The sequence below is a fragment of the Colletotrichum graminicola genome (assembly GCF_000149035.1).
Source record: "Colletotrichum graminicola M1.001 genomic scaffold supercont1.95, whole genome shotgun sequence".
Classification (NCBI taxonomy): Eukaryota; Fungi; Ascomycota; class Sordariomycetes; order Glomerellales; family Glomerellaceae; genus Colletotrichum; species Colletotrichum graminicola.
Genome location: NW_007361099.1, coordinates 27,747 through 47,493, shown reverse-complemented (window position 1 = coordinate 47,493; position 19,747 = coordinate 27,747). Strand labels below are relative to the sequence as shown.

The 19,747-nt window shown below is 49.3% G+C and overlaps 9 protein-coding genes and 1 non-coding gene across 10 annotated transcripts; 4 read left to right on the top strand and 6 right to left on the bottom strand.

The window, feature by feature from the left end:
• Positions 1-34: 34 nt before the first annotated feature.
• GLRG_11605 (uncharacterized protein) lies at positions 35-1,181 on the bottom strand (the record flags this gene model as incomplete). Its single annotated transcript, XM_008102289.1, has 2 exons — positions 35-1,072; positions 1,137-1,181. The coding sequence occupies 2 exons, from the start codon at positions 1,179-1,181 to the stop codon at positions 35-37; spliced, it is 1,083 nt and encodes a 360-aa protein (XP_008100480.1).
• An 867-nt stretch (positions 1,182-2,048) lies between these two features.
• Positions 2,049-3,164, bottom strand: GLRG_11604 (uncharacterized protein; the record flags this gene model as incomplete). The annotated part of the gene is made up of 2 exons (XM_008102288.1): positions 2,049-2,734; positions 2,798-3,164. 2 exons carry the CDS (start codon positions 3,162-3,164, stop codon positions 2,049-2,051), a joined length of 1,053 nt encoding a protein of 350 aa, XP_008100479.1.
• Positions 3,165-5,377: 2,213 nt separating this feature from the next.
• On the top strand, positions 5,378-5,829 carry GLRG_11603 (uncharacterized protein; the record flags this gene model as incomplete). Its single annotated transcript, XM_008102287.1, has 3 exons — positions 5,378-5,585; positions 5,656-5,744; positions 5,803-5,829. The coding sequence occupies 3 exons, from the start codon at positions 5,378-5,380 to the stop codon at positions 5,827-5,829; spliced, it is 324 nt and encodes a 107-aa protein (XP_008100478.1).
• A 421-nt stretch (positions 5,830-6,250) lies between these two features.
• Positions 6,251-6,822, bottom strand: GLRG_11602 (uncharacterized protein; the record flags this gene model as incomplete). The annotated part of the gene is made up of 3 exons (XM_008102286.1): positions 6,251-6,342; positions 6,389-6,547; positions 6,600-6,822. The coding sequence occupies 3 exons, from the start codon at positions 6,820-6,822 to the stop codon at positions 6,251-6,253; spliced, it is 474 nt and encodes a 157-aa protein (XP_008100477.1).
• Positions 6,823-7,549: 727 nt separating this feature from the next.
• GLRG_11601 (uncharacterized protein) lies at positions 7,550-9,124 on the top strand (the record flags this gene model as incomplete). The annotated part of the gene is made up of 3 exons (XM_008102285.1): positions 7,550-7,724; positions 7,784-8,717; positions 8,767-9,124. The coding sequence occupies 3 exons, from the start codon at positions 7,550-7,552 to the stop codon at positions 9,122-9,124; spliced, it is 1,467 nt and encodes a 488-aa protein (XP_008100476.1).
• Positions 9,125-9,343: 219 nt separating this feature from the next.
• On the bottom strand, positions 9,344-10,135 carry GLRG_11600 (necrosis inducing protein; the record flags this gene model as incomplete). The annotated part of the gene is made up of 2 exons (XM_008102284.1): positions 9,344-9,845; positions 9,903-10,135. The coding sequence occupies 2 exons, from the start codon at positions 10,133-10,135 to the stop codon at positions 9,344-9,346; spliced, it is 735 nt and encodes a 244-aa protein (XP_008100475.1).
• A 1,514-nt stretch (positions 10,136-11,649) lies between these two features.
• Positions 11,650-12,359, bottom strand: GLRG_11599 (uncharacterized protein; the record flags this gene model as incomplete). Its single annotated transcript, XM_008102283.1, has 3 exons — positions 11,650-12,091; positions 12,150-12,164; positions 12,220-12,359. 3 exons carry the CDS (start codon positions 12,357-12,359, stop codon positions 11,650-11,652), a joined length of 597 nt encoding a protein of 198 aa, XP_008100474.1.
• A 2,680-nt stretch (positions 12,360-15,039) lies between these two features.
• On the bottom strand, positions 15,040-15,393 carry GLRG_11598 (protein kinase domain-containing protein; the record flags this gene model as incomplete). Its single annotated transcript, XM_008102282.1, has 2 exons — positions 15,040-15,303; positions 15,328-15,393. Coding segments are annotated over 2 exons (330 nt in total), but the record flags the coding sequence as incomplete, so codon positions are not given.
• Positions 15,394-17,854: 2,461 nt separating this feature from the next.
• GLRG_11597 (oxidoreductase NAD-binding domain-containing protein) lies at positions 17,855-18,849 on the top strand (the record flags this gene model as incomplete). The annotated part of the gene is made up of 3 exons (XM_008102281.1): positions 17,855-18,119; positions 18,171-18,248; positions 18,302-18,849. 3 exons carry the CDS (start codon positions 17,855-17,857, stop codon positions 18,847-18,849), a joined length of 891 nt encoding a protein of 296 aa, XP_008100472.1.
• Positions 18,850-19,027: 178 nt separating this feature from the next.
• GLRG_13289 lies at positions 19,028-19,100 on the top strand. Its single transcript has one exon. It is a non-coding gene; the product is annotated as a tRNA-Lys (tRNA).
• Positions 19,101-19,747: the final 647 nt, after the last annotated feature.

Here is a 19,747-nt window from a genome sequence, read left to right as displayed (position 1 = left end):
CCGTGTAGAGGAGGAGCTTGCGAGCTGGTCGTGATCAGGACGGCGTCTCGGTCGAAAGCGGGGACGCTTCCCGTCCACCCGGGGAGCCCATCCGCAGCGCCCCGATCCAGCTCCCGAGGGCGACGGAGACGCCGATGTTGCTCCATCGCGGGCCGTCCCCGAAGCAGACAAAGTTCTGAACGAACCAGCCGGACATGGCGCGCAACATCTCCTTGTCGGCGCGCGTGCCCCCACCCTCGAGCACGGCCTGGAACCGCGCGGCCTCTTCCGGCGTCAGCTGGCTCAGCAGGTTATCAGCCACCTCCGCGGGCGTCTTCCAGTACCGCGGTTCCGCGCCCGTGGTCTCGTAGTCGTGCAGCACGCGCTTGTACAGGTCCGCCATGGCGATCCGCTCAAACTGCTCTGACAGCGTGCGGAACATGTGCCCCTTGCGCCTGAAGTCCAGCCTCGCCTGGGCCAGGGACACGAGGTACTTCCGGTCGGTCAGGGGCCTTGAGGGGTTGAAGATGCGGTCCAGTTGCCTGGTGGCCGGCGGGGCGGACTGAGCGTTCCAGAGGTCGACGGTGTAGTCCAAGGTCGACCAGAATATGTAGCCCGCCATGGTGTACGTGTCCCCGCCGAAATATTGCATGGTGTCCGTTGATGGTTCCAGGATGCGGACCAAACGCTCCGTCTCGGACCAGAGGCCGTTGTCAAGGCGCTGGCTCGGCTTCCCGCCTCGCGCTTCATCATTGGGCGAACACTCGAAATTGGCCGGCATGTTGGCAGCCGGCAGTAACGGATTGAGTTGGGCAGACTGCGCGGGCAATGAACAGGCAATTGGCCCAGCACCGTCGGATTCCATGTCGCCGTCGGCGGTAGCGGGCGCATCGCTGATGTCAGCTAGCTTCCGGGCCTCGGAGAGCGCAGCGCTGAGACGGTCGGTGATGGCGTCGCACCCCAGGGATGCCCTGTGGATCTCGAAGATAGCGTCCTTGAGCTTCTGGTTCTCATCCTGGAGCGTCTGGACCTTGGTTGCGTGGCGCTTGCGGTACTCTCGCTGGGCAATGACGCCTCGCGCACGTCGTCGAGCCTTGTGTTGGGCAGTTAGCAATCACGTCTCCTTGGACAGACTCACGTATGTATGTAAAGCTCACCTCGGGGTCGGCAGCACTCATCTCCGTTGCTGAGGGCGGCCCCATTATGTCATTTGGGATGCGCTCAAGAGTCTCGCAGTGTCAACGTTATTACATATGAAAGGTAATCAGAGAGCGACGCCCTTTATGTTGGCGAGGAATGTTGAATTAATCAGCTTGGACGTGGAAGAGGTGCATATACAGTTTAACAACTGTGCTCTCACTGTCAATCGAGTAAGCACTAATAGCTGACGGACCAACTGCCGGGGCCCCGCCCATAACGTTATCCGGATGTTCGGGGGAGTTCGGCGGTGGGCACCGGCCGACAGGTTCCAAATCCCGTCTAAGCCTGTCAAAGTTGTCCTGATAGACGGGTGGTTGAACAATGCACGTACAGATATCTCCCCGTCTCGCGCTGAACTATCACTCAAAGGGAAACATACCTTCGTATCGCATGGCGGTTCAGGTATTGGCGCCTCGATCGCGTGGTCCTTCACAAAGTTGGGCATCTCGAGCTTAGGGATCTTGGGACGCTTGGCTATGTCTATCCAGAACACCAGGGCCGCCGTCGAGTCTCTGAACCCGGAGAGTTCTCGTGGCCTAGGGTCGCAGTATTGCGGGTGTTCTGCCTGCGGCTTTACACATGGCACGGATTAGTAGGCGAAGCCGCATCACAAGGCGCATTGCTTTGTAATGGAAACTAGATTAGAATGACGAGAAAGAATGAGCTGAATAGCGCCTTTAGACTCTTATCGATTTCGATCCCTATAGAGAAGACAACGAACCTTCAAAGGAGATGTGTATCTAACTTTGGTAGAGTTTGTTCGCGGTTCACCTTTATTACCCACGACTAAATTTCCAACAGCGCCGTTAGACGTTCATCGCTTTTGCAATCCCTCAACTGCTCCTCTCTCCATTCGTCCCAACCTTTTTCTACTCCGAAGACCGAAGTATGGCCTTCGCTAATGGGAATGCCAAGGTCCATTCATGCTCTAGTCCTAATCCCCAAAAGAATCGTCTCATCTTCTCATCCCCCATACATTCCGCCAACTGTGCGTTCTTTTTCAGCAAAGCACCAGCAAGTGCGACGTCCTTCGCACTAAGCGACACTTGACCATCACACAGAGCTCTCATATCCGCAGAAATAAGGGACAACGCAAATGCCTCTCGTCGCGGAACAACACGTGCCATTTGCCAGTCAACAATCCCAATGATGTTGGTCTGCTTGTCGACTAGCAAGTGATCACCTCTGTCGTCAACATGCCTAAGAAAAAACGTATCATGGCCATCGGCTAACGTGCTTGCGTTCTTCTTTAGGAATCGATACACCAGGAAGGCCTCAACCGGGAATTGTGGGTACAGCTGACCATCAACAATCAGCGTGAGATACTGTTCAGCCCAGGCTGAATAATACTCTGTTGCCGTTTTAAATGGGCCCCAAGGGTCGAGGCAAACGAACCTATCGCTTGCTGCTGCAGAAACTGAAGGTTGATCTTGAGGGGACTCAACCCATAGAGAACCGGCCTGGTAGAACTTATGCTTCTCTAATTCCGTCAGGATCTCTCCAAGGCTTTGCCAAACCTTGGAGGTGTCTCCTCGGCCGTCCCAAGGTCTACCAGCTAACTCCTCCATTAGAAGAAAGCAGACTCCAACACCACAATCAGTTCACTGGGAAGGGATACCAAACGAGAATGCCCGCGGCGCTGGCACTTTGGTAGTCTCCAGGAATTTCAGGGTTGCATACTCGCTTTGAATCAGGTATTCGGCTAGAGGTGAAGGAAGACCAACAGCAAAGCCAGTAACTCGCGGCACTCGTAGAAGCCACGCAGATCCATCCTCAAACCGGACGCGAGCATGGTAATTTGCACAGCCTGTGAGAGATTCTAATCCTACAACCTTTGAAGGATGATCTAGTACACAAGGCTTCCCTGCGTTTAAGCTGGAGGCAAGCTTGCAAACTGCTGGTCCGTTGATTCGAGCACGAAGATGGTTTATCTCATCGGCCATAAGGGCTTGATAAGCTGCGTCGTCAAGGGACTTAGAACGCATTTGTGATCAGCGTAGTACGCGGCCATAGTTCCAGTCTGCGCGACTCACTGTAGCGTCGCATTGATGGAAGTCCCGGGAAAGATGTAGCCCGCAGAAGTGACGGCTGCACATATCACAACCAGCCCCTACCGAACGGGCACTTGGCCTTCGGCACGTGGGCACCGAACAGTCGAAAAACCTTTGAACCATAGCAGTGCAGGGTCAATGGCTGATAGCAAAGGTAACCGGATCGAGATTCACTGGTATCGAAAGCGGGCGAGGGCAAGAGGAGAAGTCCTAAGACGTCACAACCCCGCATATATACTACGGTAGGCGGTAAGGTATCATGCCGGGTCGATGCCGAGCGTTCTATCGCACGCAGGCATGTATTGTACAGCGCCCGTTTTTCAAAAGACCACCAATCATTATCTGCATATAGTCCCAATTCGCATGTTGCCTGCCTTTCAATCGTACTGTAGTTGTCCTCGCGTCAAATAATTGTCACATCTCAGGCGTTTTCAACACCAGCCTTTCCGTTATTATTGATGACTGCAGATAATTCAATCAGGCAACTCCCAACATCTACACTGCTTTGTCCCACTCGTAAACAATTTCCTACGTTGGAAACTATGTCGATCACAACCATCGAAAGACCTGTCAACAGCATGGCCCCTGCCGACCAGGCTGCTGGTATTAGAGCTGGCACTAGATCCCGATACCCGATTAGACTGATCTAGTCGGCGATCCAGGCTTGATTGGCTACTCAGTACTTCCCTGTCAGGAGTGCCTGTTGAGAAGCCGGTAGGGAGTCAGGTACCGGTTAAATTGTTTTCAAAACGGATAGGATTTAAAGTCCGTACCTTATCTACATACTCGATGCCTGTTCCGCTTCAACTGTGATTGCGATAGTACTCTCCTGTGTTTTGCCAGGCTCTACAGGATTGAACTGGCTTCAAGCAGAGGTAGATCGACCCTGGCTGCCGCGTGAAGGATATTGAGCGAGGCATCCTTGACATGTCGTCTTCTGACTCCGCTTCCAGCCTGCTGTCGTAGAGGCCAGTCCAAGTTGGGCTAGGAACCACTCACGACGACTCTTCCCCGCCGCTGTTGGTCTTGAGGTCTTTGGGAAAGCTCCTGACGCCTCCTTACTAGCCCTTTTTCCACGGCGCATTAGTCACTTATTTCCCGGTGCATGACACGAGTTCTCGAACCGCTCTGCCGCTTTGATTGCTGCTAATGCGGCTCCGTAGTTGTTCTTGGCGGACGGCACAACTCTCTATCTGGCCGAGTGTACCAGCCAGGCAACATAAAAATAGTGAGGAGATCACAAAGAAAAAAAAACAATAATGGACACCTTGGCTTTCTCGAGAATGGCCATGTCATTTTCCTGCCTCAACACTCAACCGCCTCCGATTAGGAGGCGAGCCAAAGTAAGAACAAGCGAAATCGGCAATTTGACCACAGCTGAGAATAAATTAGTGCAGCACTGTGATATTGTATGGTCTTCAGGTGAGGGGCCCTCGTATCGGTCGGCTTAGACTATCAAAGCCAATGTGGCTAGGACTGAGACACTAAGGTTGCGTCCATCGATGGTCCTGCAGATCCGTCACTAGCTGGATTGACCAACATTCGAATGGATCAACCCCATGGATATTTGTCGGAGGATTCATCAGCGCTCGGGAAAATTTGCGAACGCCATTGCTGTCAAAGAAATGTCTATTGCTCCGACTTGGCATGCGATAAGAAAGCCAACGACCCCTAAGGCAGTCGATTTCCTGAGACTGTCTTGCAAGTAGGACCGTTAGGAATGACTTTCGTGAGCCCGAGACATTCATCAGCCTCCACTTGCAGCCCGCCAACGTCGACAGATATGTCGTAAGGTATTCTTCCGACGATTTCGTCGACTAATTGATGTGAATCAATATAGGTTTACGAGGATGTGTTGGCGGGCTCCACGCGGTGAAAACTAGTTCAGGCGTACAGATGACGGGCTGGCTTACCCTTGTGTAAAACCACGTCTTGTCCCGGCATTCTAAAGCCCAGGATACTGGCACTGACGTCTCTTTTCCCAAGAATCAAAGCCAACTCTGCCTTCGGCATAGTAGAATCATAGGCATAAATTCAACCGTTTCCCCTTTCCGAAGCTGAAAAGAGTGTCTTGTCTCCATCACAACAGCTCACCGCCACCCCCCACGATATTTATCAACCAGATCCGATCTCCCAGTATCGCAACGATGAAGTCCACAACCTACCTTGTCGCTCTTTTTACTTCCTTTGCGATCGCCGCCCCCACGAGCGTGGACCGCACTAGCGATGACGTGTCCAAGGACGTCTGCGAGGCCCTAGAGGACGTGCCTATTGTTTCTACTATATGCGAGCTGAGCACCGCGCTTTGCTGCGATTCCAAGGCCACTGAAGCCACCTCCCTGAAGTGTGTCGCTCGTAAGTTCCCAACACCATCCCTTTTTACGTTCCGTGAGCCCCCTGGTCCTCAGCTAAACGGCGACTACAGCCTCCACTGCACCCTTCACTATTGCTGGCTTCGAGGCCTCCTGCCTGGTCACTGGCAAAAAGCACCCGAGATGTTGCGTTCTCGACCTCGTAAGTCGTTGCTGCAGAGAAGTCTGTCTTAGTATATATATTAACTGGAATCTCCTAGTCTGGACTCGTCGTTTCTTGTGATTAGAGCATTGTTCTCTAAGAAGATCTTGAGTCACCACCATACGATGCAGAGAAGCTTTCCTTCCGTCGTCTTGAGATTTTCACAATCTAGCCATCATGTGTTTCTTTTGTCTCTTTACACCTGTCCTGGAGTGTACTTTGTCTACGTCGTTATAGGATAGGCAAGCATCTTGAGTCGTAGCTACTCAAGAGGGTACATAAACCACCCATTCCTAAAAGTTTTAATACCTATATACATCTTACATGCACGTTTGTGTTTGTTGAGTTCTCCAGCATTCTCCATACGTGATACCGATTTCTGGCATCGGCTGACACAGACTCATTCCTCTTGCTATTTGTTGCACGTTGTCGGCGTACTCAAAGTACATATCCGACTGGCTCATCCCACAGACTAGCAAGCTCTTCGATTCCTGATTTTTCATCAATCACTGGCACTTGAGATCTTTGATGAAGTCAGGGTGCCTGCTGAAAGACAGGCGGTAGAGTACAATAGAGTGGTTGATGGGGATTTCACTACCTACAACATCAGAGCCCTGTCAACTTTCCACAAGCTGAATACCTACCCGTGTCAGGTGGAGAGGCACAGAAGAACAAGACGTAAGCTGGGTAATGTGGGCTTAATCCGGATTCATTGTGAGGGTGAACTGGCTGCGTATTGGGCCCTTCATTGGCCATTGCCACGTTCTTAGAATGAATGGCGCGCCGAACCGGGTTGCCAACATCTTTGTATACGGTCTAGTCAAACGCGTGCGCAAACCGGGAAGATTCATCTACATTTTTCAGACCCGGGGTTCTGGAAGTAGACAGCACCATGCTCGTCTGACAGAGTTCGTAGCTTCTCGTTAGATAAGAGTTCTTGGATTGTGGCGATCAGCTGCGCTATGTGGGTATCTGGCCGGGATGCCGCCAACGACAAGGGGAACACCATATTTTCCGGGTACGGAGCCCTTAAATGAACCGCCGGAGCTGGCCTGAGCGTCATGGCGATGGGTCCCATCATGGATGTACAGAGTATACCTATTTCCCGAAGTCTGGGGCGGGTTGCTGTCACAGTATAGATCACAAAACGTCTAAATAGGGTTATCCAGGGATTTTCATGCGATTCGGGTATCCCTAAGTGTTTTCATGGGACTCTGGATGCCCTTTTATGCTATGCTTGACTTGCGCTCTCGAAAGCCAGCGGATGACGAACTGTGCAGGTCGCCATCCGCTCGCAGATGTCGCCATCGTATCCTTGCAAGCACGACGCCATGTCGGCCCTGGAACCTGGAACCGACCCCATCATGCCACTCCAAGGGTCCAATCCACGTCCCCTACCTTCTTTGTTATTTCGACTTTTTTCGGGGGAGGGCCGACAGGATCGCGCTTGTGCTGGCTGGCCGGGATTATCTCATTACAATTTCCAATGACGCCACAAGAGTCAAGGCTGCCAGTGTCATATTCTCAGCCAATCTGGCAACGGCCTCGTATCTGACAGGGTGCGGAGTGACTAACCTTGGGCAAAGAAAAAAAATTCAGTTAGATGTAACATGGCAGACATTCGTCGCTTGCAAACTGCCAAGATAGATGTACATGGGTCTAGTGATGTCTGATGTGAGTTAAAAGGTAAGAATGTAGTACGGGCTGGCGTTTCTCTTAAAAAGCTCGACGCCGAACAGCCCCCATGTCCTACACAGTTGCATGAACTCTACCATTGCGTCGGGATCGCAAGCAACCTGCCAGCAATGTCGTCCACCGACCAAGCAAAGTTACCTGACGAGGTTGACCAGGAGGTCCAAGACTCTCAACCTTTGAAGCCCGTGTCTCGTTTTACGCGCTGGTTTCGCAGCCCTTTGTTCAACGTCATCATCGTCGGCTTGATTTCGTTCACTCAACCCGGCATTTGGAATGCCCTCAACAGTAAGTCTAATAATTGCAGCCAAGTCAAGCGTAAGCCGTACTGACGTAGGTCTATGAAGGCACCGGCGCGGGCGGTCAACAGGAGCCCTACCTCGTCAATGGAGCCAACTCTTTGACTTTCGGTATCATGGTCTTTGGCTGCAGTTTCTTCGCCATAATGGCCAACAAAATCGGCCTCAAGACGGTCTTGATCATTGGCACGCTCGGCTACGCACCCTACTCGGCTTCCATGTACGTGAACAACCGTTACGGAGTCGAATGGTTTGTCCTGTTCGGCGGTGCGACCTGCGGCATTGCCGCATCTGCGCTGTGGGCGGCTGAAGGCGCCATCGCTCTTGGATATGCCGACATCAAGGACAGAGGCAAGTTCACTGGTATCTGGCTCGGGCTCCGGGAGCTGGGCCAACTGCTCGGATCCTCTATCCAGCTCTCCTTGAATGCTGAAAACGGCCAGCGAGGAAAGGTGGGATACTCAACCTACCTTGTGCTGATTGCCCTCCAATGCCTTGGCCTTCCCCTCGCCCTGCTCATATCGCCTCCGCAAAAGGTAATCCACAGTGACGGAAGGAAGGTTGCCGACCCGACAAAGAACAAGGTCGTCATGGGGGAATTCCGCAAGTGGTTAAAACTGCTCAAGAAGCAGCAGTTTTACCTCTTAATTCCTATCCTTATTGGCTTCAACTGGAACAGCACATATCAGGGCATCTACCTCACAAAGTACTTTTCCGTCCGAGCCAGAACATTGGGCGGCTTGACCTCTGGCATTGCAGCATCCGCTGCCAACATGTTCTGGGGATGGTTCTACGACCTGAAGTGCTTCAGTCGCCCGCAACTTGCAAGGATCACCTGGGCTTTCTTTTCAGTTATCATGCTGGGTCTGTTCGCCTGGCAGATCGCCAACGAAAAGTTGTACGAGGACACGGTTCCGAAAATCACTCTGGACTGGACTTCTCCCGGGTTCGGTCGCGGCTTCGCAGTCAACGTGCTTTTCCGGTAAGTTTCTCGTCTATGTCGATTGAGACTCGAGCTTACGCAAAGGCAGCTTCATGAACGAGTCACATTATATGTTCGTTTACTGGCTCATGGGCACATTCTTCGACGACATTGAAACACTGACTTTGGGCGTTGGTCTCGTGCGGTCGTTTGAGTCCATTGGATCATGCTTATCATTTGGTATAGGCGCAGTCAAGATCTCGCCTATGGTTAACCTTATTGTTGCATTCGTCATGTTTGCGGTTTGCATTCCCGCAACTTCCTGGGTCGTTTTTCTCGTGCCTGAGCGACCAGCAGACAACACAAAGACGAGTCCCGATATCACCTCGATGAAGGACAACGAGGTCGTAGACCCCGTCATTATGTCCACGGCTGCCGCCGCGACAGACGGGCCACGAGGTACCTGAGACTCGAAGGGTATTCTTCATGAAGTCGTTTGTATGAAACATGATTCCCCATTACTTCGATCACTATGTTATAATGCGGTATCTAGGGCTCAGGATTATGATCAGGAAGGCCTTTGCTCAGATAGCCAACAGCCCTGGCCCCCTGGATTGAAAACTAAGAATTAAATATAGCTATGAATAAGATTATACATTAAAATTTGCCCCCGTGAAGAAATCTATCTAGAAGTTTGCAGCGTTGCCAAGGCTCGAGATGAAGTTCGCGTCCTTGAACGGAACGTCGGCGGACCCAAAGTCTGCATTGTTAAGGGCGTTCTGCATGGCTGGGGTCATAACATCCCAATCGAGAACCGGATAAGTTCTGCCCACTGTGCTAGTAAACTGCAGCTCATGGTTGGTGGGAAACTCGGCGAAGTATTCCACCTTCACGCTATCACCCTGGCGCGGCAGGAAATCTGACTCCTTGTACTGGCCATGTCCAGAAGCTCCTCCGCCAAGGATCGTCGGGTTCGCGTCGGAGGGGTCGTTGATGAAGATGACGACATTCTCCCAGTCGTGCCTATGCGCGCCGGTGGATACACCATCGAGTGGCTGGTCTTTGGGCCAGTACCATGCATACATGATTGCCCATCTCTGGTTGTACTGTCCGATTCTGGCGTAGGTCTGTCCCTTGGAGGTATCCCTACAGCCACCGTCGGATTTACCGCTGGGCTTCAATCCGCCACTCAACTGGTATCAGATCTGCAAAGCTTGATATGTCTGGGAAGTTTTAAACACATACCTGATATTACCCGCATCGTCGACGGCGGTGTACGGTTGGCACCCACTCGCAATATGGAGAAGGGGGTTGAATCTCGCAATGGCTGCGCCACTGTAATTGTCCTGAACTCTCTGCGGAAGAGGGTTCAGAGTGTCATGGCCCACCACATCGCGGCGGTCCAGCAGCCTATCAACAGGTGTACCGGAGGCAGCACGTAGCAGGCCGATAAAGGGTAGAAGTTTGCCGACGAACATGGTTGACTGAGGATACCAGCAGCTGTAGGCTGTTAGTGAACGTAATTTCAAACCCGGCCAATCTGGCAGGCTTCTGATTTATGGGAATGTCTTGCAAAGAAAGATGTATTGTTGATCGAGATGGCACTTGCAGGAAAAGACCTGTTATAATAACTTGATGCTCTGGAGTGCTTGATCTGGATAGCAAAAAGTACTCGTTGTCGTGGACGATCCGCGGCTTTTAAGCAGACTCCAAAAGCTCCTATTCCTCGTGCGAGGTAGCTTCAAATGCATACGAACATGGCTAGAGCTCCTCTTGTCTGTTGAATACGGCAAGTCGTTCGAATCCGGCATTTCGCCGAAGCCAGGGGTACAGCATGGGGCTGAGCACTATCAAGGGTTCTGTGGCTTCTGAGTCTAGGCGTTCTGAATTCGATACGGATACTTTTCACATTGACCCTATACCGCTTTGGTATTCAATCATAGGTCAAAGAGCCATTGAGGGCCTGGATCAGTCATTTTACAGCCACGCTTTTATTGTGTCCATGCCTTGATCTGGACTTTGTGATTTGCTACCTAACAATTGCGGATGCCGGTATTTTCACGGCCCCCTTGTTGTGTTTTCACGGCCCTCTAAGCCCATCTCAGCTAGTCTCTTGCCTATCTCAGTTAGTCCTATAGGAAATACTATGTTCTATTCTGTAAGCAAATCTACCTAACCTAAATCCTATAATCCTAAGTATCCTAACTACTAACCCTATGTATTTATAAAAGCCTATATATCTATTAAGGATATATAGGGTTAGGATAGTTAGGGTTAAGGTTAGGGTTTAGGTTAGTTAGATATGTTTGCGTGATAGAACATGTTATTTGGGTGTGTTGTGGTAGTAGTGGCCAGAGGGCTGTGAAAATACCACAAGGGGGCCGTGAAAATACCGGCAACCCACAATTACGTTGTTGGAAATCCAAGCCGAGCAGTCCGAGCGGCGGCATGGGGCTCGGGTTATCCGATGGTGCCGAGTCAGGTTATAGTCACACATACTGCAATTGGGATTGAAAGCCTAGGCTTTAAAATTTGCTGTGGATGTATCCGGCCAGAAGCCATATATCTGTATCAATATAACAGACAAATCATATTGTCAGTTCTCCTAATTGGGGTCCGCCCACAGATCCGAGTTCTCTGTGTCAGGGGGATCCCTTCATGCATCTCACATGGATCGTGATAAGGTTAACGCACTGTCTCATGGGTAGGGTTACTCTTATCTTATTTCTGCTTCTGAGTCAGCATCTATTCTGAAGACAGCAATATCACGAAAGGCATCAAAGTAAGTATGTGGAGCTTCTCAAGCATCCAATATCCCTCGGGTAGCTTATCTTACCATGATGTCACCACAAAATCAGAAGACATAAAACCAAACTTATTTTCAGGCCGTCAAGCAAAGTGTAGAGAATCCATAGTCTGGGTTTCGTGGAGCACTTAATTATGGACAACAGTGCCACTTCTTGTCCGAGTCTCGCACTTTTGTCGTCTATGGCTATTCATCCTCGCTGAGGTCTCCATTTTTAACATGACTCTGCCTCACATAGCTTTCTACTATCCCAGCCTCCGTTCGGGTGCGTATCTCGTCGAGCGCAGGCTGTGCTGTAAGCCAAGCAGCCACAAGCATACTCTTCATTTCCCACCTCGATCTGAACCTATCTGAAGTATACCAGTCGACACCTTTGCGGCCAAGCCCCGGCTTCCAGGGAAAGTTTGCAATGAGATGAAGTCGCAAAATGGAGGGGTAGTTGTCTAGTTGAAGGAGGGCTTCTCTTGTGGCCACCATGTACCATCTAGCGCTACCGAGCGCGAACCCGATAGACGGGACAACTAGAAATGGCAAAGCCGCTGTACCCCAGATACTGCTGCCAATTATTGCGGCTGAGAGACCGATGACGGCGGCTGTAGATGTTCCCGCAAGCATACTGCGGAGCATCCTTGCAAGGCGTTAGCAGGGACAGGAATATTGAATACCAAGCAAGATCGGCGGCTTACAGAAGCCCTGGGCCACTAATAAGGTCAGTCAAAACTTTTTAATGAATTATAGATGTTGTTGGCCCCATACTTGACGTTGCCCCATCCGCCTAGAATCCTAAGCAGATTGAAGTGAGGTTGAGCATTGGAGCTGAACTCGTTGACCTGCTGCATCTCAGTGAACACCACTCGGTAGCCAGAAGCAGGTAGACGTACCGCATAGTCCTGCATATTCGGGCCTGCTGCAAATGTGATCGTTAAACATTTGGCGGCCTTGTTCTTGACGACGTGGTTGAATATCTTGGTAGCGGTTAATTTGCGGGTGCACTTCTGGTATTATGCAGGTGTCTAACTATATCTAGTAATCACAGCCACAACCACCACAACACAACATAATCCATTACACTTAACATAACCAAACCATTGTCGTCTTCATTTCTGTTTTGCTCGATGAGCGCTAAAAACATAAATGTTGTCTGGCGCTGTCAAACCACCCCACCCAAATGTCCGTGACCTAGTCGAGGCTTTTAAACACAGACTGCCTGTGGCCTAGCGTAGGAGTATTCAGGCCAGTTAGCTTTGTCGGCTAGTCCGTACAGAACTATCATACTTGATCACTTACACTTAACATAACCAAACCCAAACCCTAACCCAGACCCTAACCATCCTGACTACTAACCCTATGCATCTTTTTAAGTATCTATAAGATGCGTAGGGTTAGTGGTTAGGATGGTTAGGGTCTGGGTTAGGGTTTGGGTTTGGTTATGTTAAGTGTAAGTGATCGATTATGATATTTCTGTACGGACTAGCCGAAATAGGCTTAGAGAGCTGGTGCTGACCCATTATTCTCCTTGATTGGGTTAGACACCCGCATAATACCAGAAGTGCACCCGCAAATTAACCGCAACCGATATCTTTATCTGTTCACCATCACCCTCTCAGGGGTGGATGCAACCAGCCAAAGGGGTAATTGCCCCATCCCCAGCTGACTAATCGTTGCGTGTCACCCCTGTAGCCACATGTTTGTCGAGTCAGATACCTGGTGTATATAAACAGAATAAGATCCATGCATACGAATTGGGTGCCACTTGAAGATTGTATTTGAAAATGTTGATTTCTTGTGCCTCGGCTCATGGAAATCAAGATGATTTGTACCGTATCGGCATGTTTCTGCTTTCGGTTTGGCAATTAACAGCAGCATGTGTAGGTTTTGCAGCGTTGGCGAGCAAAGCTATGACCCTTTTGCTGGGATGGATAAATAAGGTAGGCAGTCCTTGAGATATGCAACCAGCACCACCTATGAAAGCTAGGTATAGGCATGGATGCGTGTCTTTAGACTTTCATGGTTCTTCCCAGGAGAAAAATATGTTCGAGATCTCACTCTTTCTAACGTTCTTTCGCCGAGTGAAACATATGTGCAATCCCCGCTTGGAAAACTATGATACCACCCTGCCTTTCACTGGCCGCACCGATATGCCTTTTGCCACGATGCTTTCATCGGCATCGCGCGTCTCCGTGCAGGGCTTCTCCGGGAGTCGGAGAAACCGCCTCTCCGGATTTCTCGGTCCCAATACGGATACAGGTGGACCTACTCGTAGATACGTATTTCTTCGACTCGGGCCACACGGTCTCACACGGAGATAGTTGAGCCATTCTCCTATGCAAAGTGCCTCTACGACACCTTTCAATGTGCCCGGCCTTGAGAATTTTGACGCTAAAGCACTGATGATTAGGGTCGTTGCGGGAAAAGCGGCAATAAGACTTCATTTTCACGGCCGAGTGGCCACATGAGGTAGAATTCCTCATCGTACATCTGCATTGATCCCTGCCTGCGCGCGGCCCAATACCAAGAATGCACCTTCTTAAGTATTACGCGCTTATGGGTGTCAACCACTGCACTCTTTAACAAAACATGAATTACAATAACCACCCAAGACTTTGCGCAAATCATTAAAAATTACTTCCTATACAACTAAACCGCTTTAGAAAGTTAGCTTTTGTGTAAGTAGTGCAAAACATTATGCCTAAGCCTTCCGACCCTCCTCGTACGCTAGCAAACCCTACCTCCTTATCCAAGCCATGTTTAACACATCTGCTGCACTTAGCCGCTCTCTAGGCCTCCATGCAAGCATCTAGCGTAGCAGCTTAAACAGCGTGGCCTCCTCCTCTTTATTAATAACACTTATACTATAAGACTGTCTTAGCCCTTGTACCTATTGCTTAAACTGCCTATCCTACGTCTATATGTTACGCTTATTACTAAGCAGTCTTTACGCTTTATTAAACTATTTAAACTACTATTCTAGTTATCTTACTACTCTAATAGTAAAAGTCCTTATAAGTAGACCTACTATGCTATAATCTTATCCTAAGGCATAAGAATTCTATTAATAAGAGACCTATAAGCAAGTAACTTAAAGATAGTATAAGTAAGGCTTTATATATTTAACATAAAAAAGAGAGGTGTTATTAGTTTAAAGAACGTCTTAGGTAGACGCATTATAAGGGGTATATACAATTTAAACTATAACTTATCCAATAAGCAAAAGGCAACACTAAAGTCACTAAGTAATAGCTTTACCTCCTTTATAGTAATTTTATTACTTACTTTTCTAAGCTACATAGTAAGGACAGCGTATAAAGGAACCCTAGCTGCTAAAGAGGTTAAGTTTTTATTAAGACAGATAACAGGCTGTGGCTTTAGAGCCCTAAACTTAGCATATAACTAATCCACTGAGAGATCATTAAGAGAAGGAGGTAGCTAAAGAAGAAGGTTGCTAGGATAAAGGTCTAGGGGAGAACGTTGTTATTATTAGAGAGGTAGCAATAAGAATAAGAACTATATACCTCTATAAGCATAACCCTGTAAGTAAACAAGGGAAATAGCTATAGCAAGCTAGGTAGCTAGAGACTAAGCAACATTAAGCTTAAATAGTCTTAAGTCTGACGCCTCTTTTGCATCTATAAGACTACATCTTGCTAGGACTGTTATAAAAGAAGGATAGGTCCTATTAGGGCCATTGAGGCTAAAGTAATTAGGGACAATAGGGATTATTAATATATTATAAGCAGCGTAGCTATAGTCTACAACTCCTATAGTAAGCTTAGATGGAATATCTATCTCTTGTATGTCTACATCTATAGTGCTAACTTTAATAGCTACGTAGTTTAACGTCTATTTGTTAAGAGCAAGCTAGACTGTTAAGAACGTGCTGTAGCTAAGCTTATGTACTATGCAGTATCGCTTGTAAAGACAATTGTTAATTTAAATAGGATAATAACCACCTAGCTAATAGTTATTAAGTCTTTCTATATCTTTAATATACCTATACTTAAACTCTAAAGCTAACATTGTTAAGTAGGGGACAGTTAAGAAGATATAAGATTTTCGTGTTAAAAACGGAGAACTTAGTCAAAACAGTTGTTGCGGAAACACGCGTCGTAGTAATAGGGTCTGCCGGGAGTACCAGCGTTTCATCTGTAGCCTTGTGTGCAGGCTGGAAGAAGAAATGTTACTAATGAGATGATTGCATGGAAGATTATTGAATTTTGTAAACATAGTAGTTAGGGGAGGAGCCTGGGTAGGGAGTAGTTCACGTAGCTGATGGCGGCGATGTCAGACTTGTTGGTGGGTGGTGCTTCTTTTGTTTGAGTGATTGTTGCTGAGCACAGTAGTAGGCTCTAAAGAGGAGTTTGTTTCCCGACGCAACCACTAACTGGCCCGCCCCTAGGTTGTAGGTCAGACGACCTGAAGCGCCGCCCCGCCGTAACTAGCTACCCTAAATCGCTCTACTGACTGACTTCTAGGAGCTGCGGCTAGTAATGTGCTTGATAACAGGAAGTTGGCGGACAAGCTATTGAAATAAAACGTCTTTACTACGGTAGGGGATACATCACTCCTGAAGGGTCTACCTATTTAGTAGTAACGGCATCTACAGCTAACTAAAAGGATAAAGCTGACGGGGTTGCCAAGTATGTGTCATACAGGTAAAGCAGCAGACACGCATACATACCATTCGAGCTTTCGGGACACATATATGGCGCAGTGCTTGGCTGGGTATCGTATGAAGTCCTTGCAAAATAGAAGAGCAACAGAAGCTGCTCACTAAGATCAATACAAACCATTCCACAGTCTGTACGGGAGCCTTCTCTTAAGTGTATGGTCTGCTATGCTTACACAAACCAAAGTCTTACAAGCTAGAGCACATAGCAGGTAGGGAGATACAAATGAGTAAAAAAGGCTTGTATTGTGGGAAGATGAATCTCCTAGGTGGAGGGCCTATATAAAGGGGGCCCTTAAGCTTGTTTATGTAACATGGCACGTGGTGTGGCTGACGACAACTGCTATACATATACAAGCCTCCTGTGATACAAAGGCTTTTCAAGAACAGAATCTTGTTCTCCTATACAGGCACTTCCATGCACATTGGAATTTGAGGCGCGGAGGAGCGCCGCAGTTGCTGCTGGAGCCTCGCCAGCGCATCAAGCCTAGGTTATAATTACAACTCCCGTATTCCACAGTCAAGCACTAGACGAGAGCCAAGCGGGGTTGAAACGTTGAAATTGCGTCACGGGCCCCAAGTACATGCATCAGGTGCCATATGGTTGGTCATACTATGACTTCAACGGCGTTCACTCTGCGATACTCGCATTTGATGCTAGAGCCAATGCCTACTCCTGGTCTAGCCTCAACACCAAGTGCGGTCTGTGCCACCACACCGAAAGTGACAGAAAGCCTTTTGTCGAACGCCATGCAGTCCATATCAGCCTTAGCTTACTCGACTACAGATGGAGCGGTGGAAGTCAGGATGTCACCACTTGAGATGTCACCGCCGTCTCGGCGTTCGCCTTCACCCTTGCTGTATTGTATTATATAGGGGGAAAATGCAAATACATGTATTTGTCTTACATTGTATTTGTATTACGTTTTTCTGATTCTCTGCTCGCGTCTCCCTCGCCTTACCTAGGTTATTGTAGTGGGTGAGCAAAAGCGGCAAGACTCACCCAGCTCAGCCTATTGGCCAGAGGTTTACGAGCCGATGAAGCTCCGAACGTGGATTTCGTAGAATGGCAAACAAGACGCTTTGGTTCTATGAAAGTGTGGGGCATACTGAAACGAATCGCTTCAATGATTCGTTTCGGGCAGATGCTGTGGACGTCATCCGGTCATTCGCAAAGGTTTAATTTCGTGGTGTTGGCTCCGTTGCGTAAGTCGCGAATACGGCATCGCATCACCCCACTCTGACAGGCAGCAATGTCCGAGTTCCTGAAAACACGTTAGACAAACTTGTCGATCAAGATCACCGATAGATAATTGGGGACTTCGCAACGGTAGGTATGGTAGTAACCTTCCTACTCGTTTTGATTCCGCAGGGGTTGAAGCCCGACTTTGTTGGCCCGTCTTTGTTCTTTCGAACGGCGCTTACATGGCCCGACCGGTCCCGGACATTTGGGATTGGCCGAATCGCACCGGCCGCCAACACCCCCATTATTGTTCAATCTTTCAGACTGTCTCGGTCCCGGCATTGTCCGACCATAATGCATTGGCCTCGTGCGTCAGCTCAGCTCATATTAACATTCTACTTCTTAAACGACTGATCGCCCGGCAAGATGGGGCGGCTGCCAATCGTCAACCCAAAAACCCACACCCAGATTCAGTGCACTACCGTAAGACCGACTTGGTCTCATATAAGTAACTGTTCAGTCACCGTATCATTCCGTTAAACATGACATCACGAGCAGCAATTCGCCGCTTCCGACCGGCGAACGTCGTAGCAGCCGTCGCGGCCGGCGGCATCGGCTTGGGTGTCATGTCAAAGCTTCTCGTGGGAAATGCGTCCGCGGAATCGGGTGCGCCGCCAAATGTCTTTGGCGCGGGGCCAGCATTCGTATCATTGCCCCTGGAGAGCTCGGAGAAGGTCAACCACAACACGAAACGTCTGCGATTCAAGCTACCGCAAAGGGACGCCGTTAGCGGGCTCTCGTTGACATGTGAGATTGGCCGCACTCAGAGGAATCGTTGACCGGCTAACAATGAGACAGCGGCTGTCCTCACAATGTCATGGCCCGAGGGTCGATGGTTTCCCGTCGCAAGACCTTACACGCCCATTCAGCCCCTGGGTATGACTACTTTAATAGCTTTGACATAAAGTGCAGCGTTGACGGATGATTAGATGATGCCGGCTACCTGGAACTCATGGTAAAGAAGTACCCTGATGGTAAACAGAGCACACATCTCCACTCCCTGACACCAGGCGAAACGCTGCTCTTCGCTCTGGCGATCAAGGGTCACCAGTGGAAGCCCAACAGCTACTCTCACGTTACCATGATTGCAGGCGGCGCGGGTATCACGCCGATCTACCAGCTGTCCCAAGGCATCCTTCGCAACCCGCAGGACAAGACGGCCGTGACGCTCATCTTCGGCATCAACTCAGACCAGGACGTTTTGCTCAAGGAGGAGTTTGAACAGTTTGAGAAGGAATTTCCCGGGAGGTTCAAAGCTATTTATACCGTCAGCAATCCCATGCCGAACTCGCCATTCAGAAAGGGCTATGTGACGAAAGAGTTGCTGCAGGAAGTCGGCGCAGTACCGAAGGGCATTGAGACCAAGGTGTTTGTGTGTGGCCCGCCGGCGATGGAGGCGGCGCTGGTTGGAAAAAGAAGCGCGCCGGGTGTGCTGCAACAAGTTGGGTACCGAAAGGATCAAATCCATAAGTTTTAAAGAGAAAAGACCTGTAAGATAGACCGTAATTAAGCAATTTTCAAGAAATGTGGCTAGAATCCAATCCGAGTATCAGAAGTAGGTAGCATCGTATGAAGTGGATTATTTTCACTTGAACACGCCCATGCATGGTATAGAGGCCCTAGAAACTGGTATTCCGTCATCAAATATTTAACCCGCCTTGCTAGCTCAATCGGTAGAGCGTGAGACTCTTAATCTCAAGGTTGCGGGTTCGACCCCCGCGTGAGGCTCAAATCCTCACCGCGATTGGCGTAGCCACTCCAACGGGTTAATCTTTTGGTCATTGTTGTGAGGACTTGCGGCTTTGCTTCGCTTTGCCCTATGTCTTGGTGAAACCATCGGTAATGAAACTTCTGACATTGATTGACATTGTTGCTGAAGAATTTTGCGTCGAGGCGGAATGGAGTTGAAGTGGACCTTCTTTCATTGATTGGTGTGTGTGTGTGTTTTCTTTTCCAGTTTCATGAACATTCCCTCCCCCCAAATGTTTCGTATGTTTCTGGCCAAGCATTGAGAAAGCTGCTCATGGCAAAATGCCATTCATCGGCAATCCATATCAACCAGCAGTGAAACCCAGAGCATGCGCGCATGTGAAATGATTATCCGAGGTGGTCTTCTCTCCAAGGGAACACGTGAAGTATACAGCTACTCTGTAATTCAACAAATGTGGCTGGAAATTAATTCTCTAGGCGCGGAAGACCGAGAGCTTCTCCGTGGGGGAACAGGGTTGATTAAGGTTGCTTTGCTTGCCTAGACCCAGCCTGGATAAGGAAGTACCCTCTCTCGGATATCGCCTTTCTCCGCATTCCGTCCTGCCTTCCGTCCCTCTTTTAGCGAATCAATGTGCCCCAATGGAGGTCAGGGTGGGTCCCGGAAC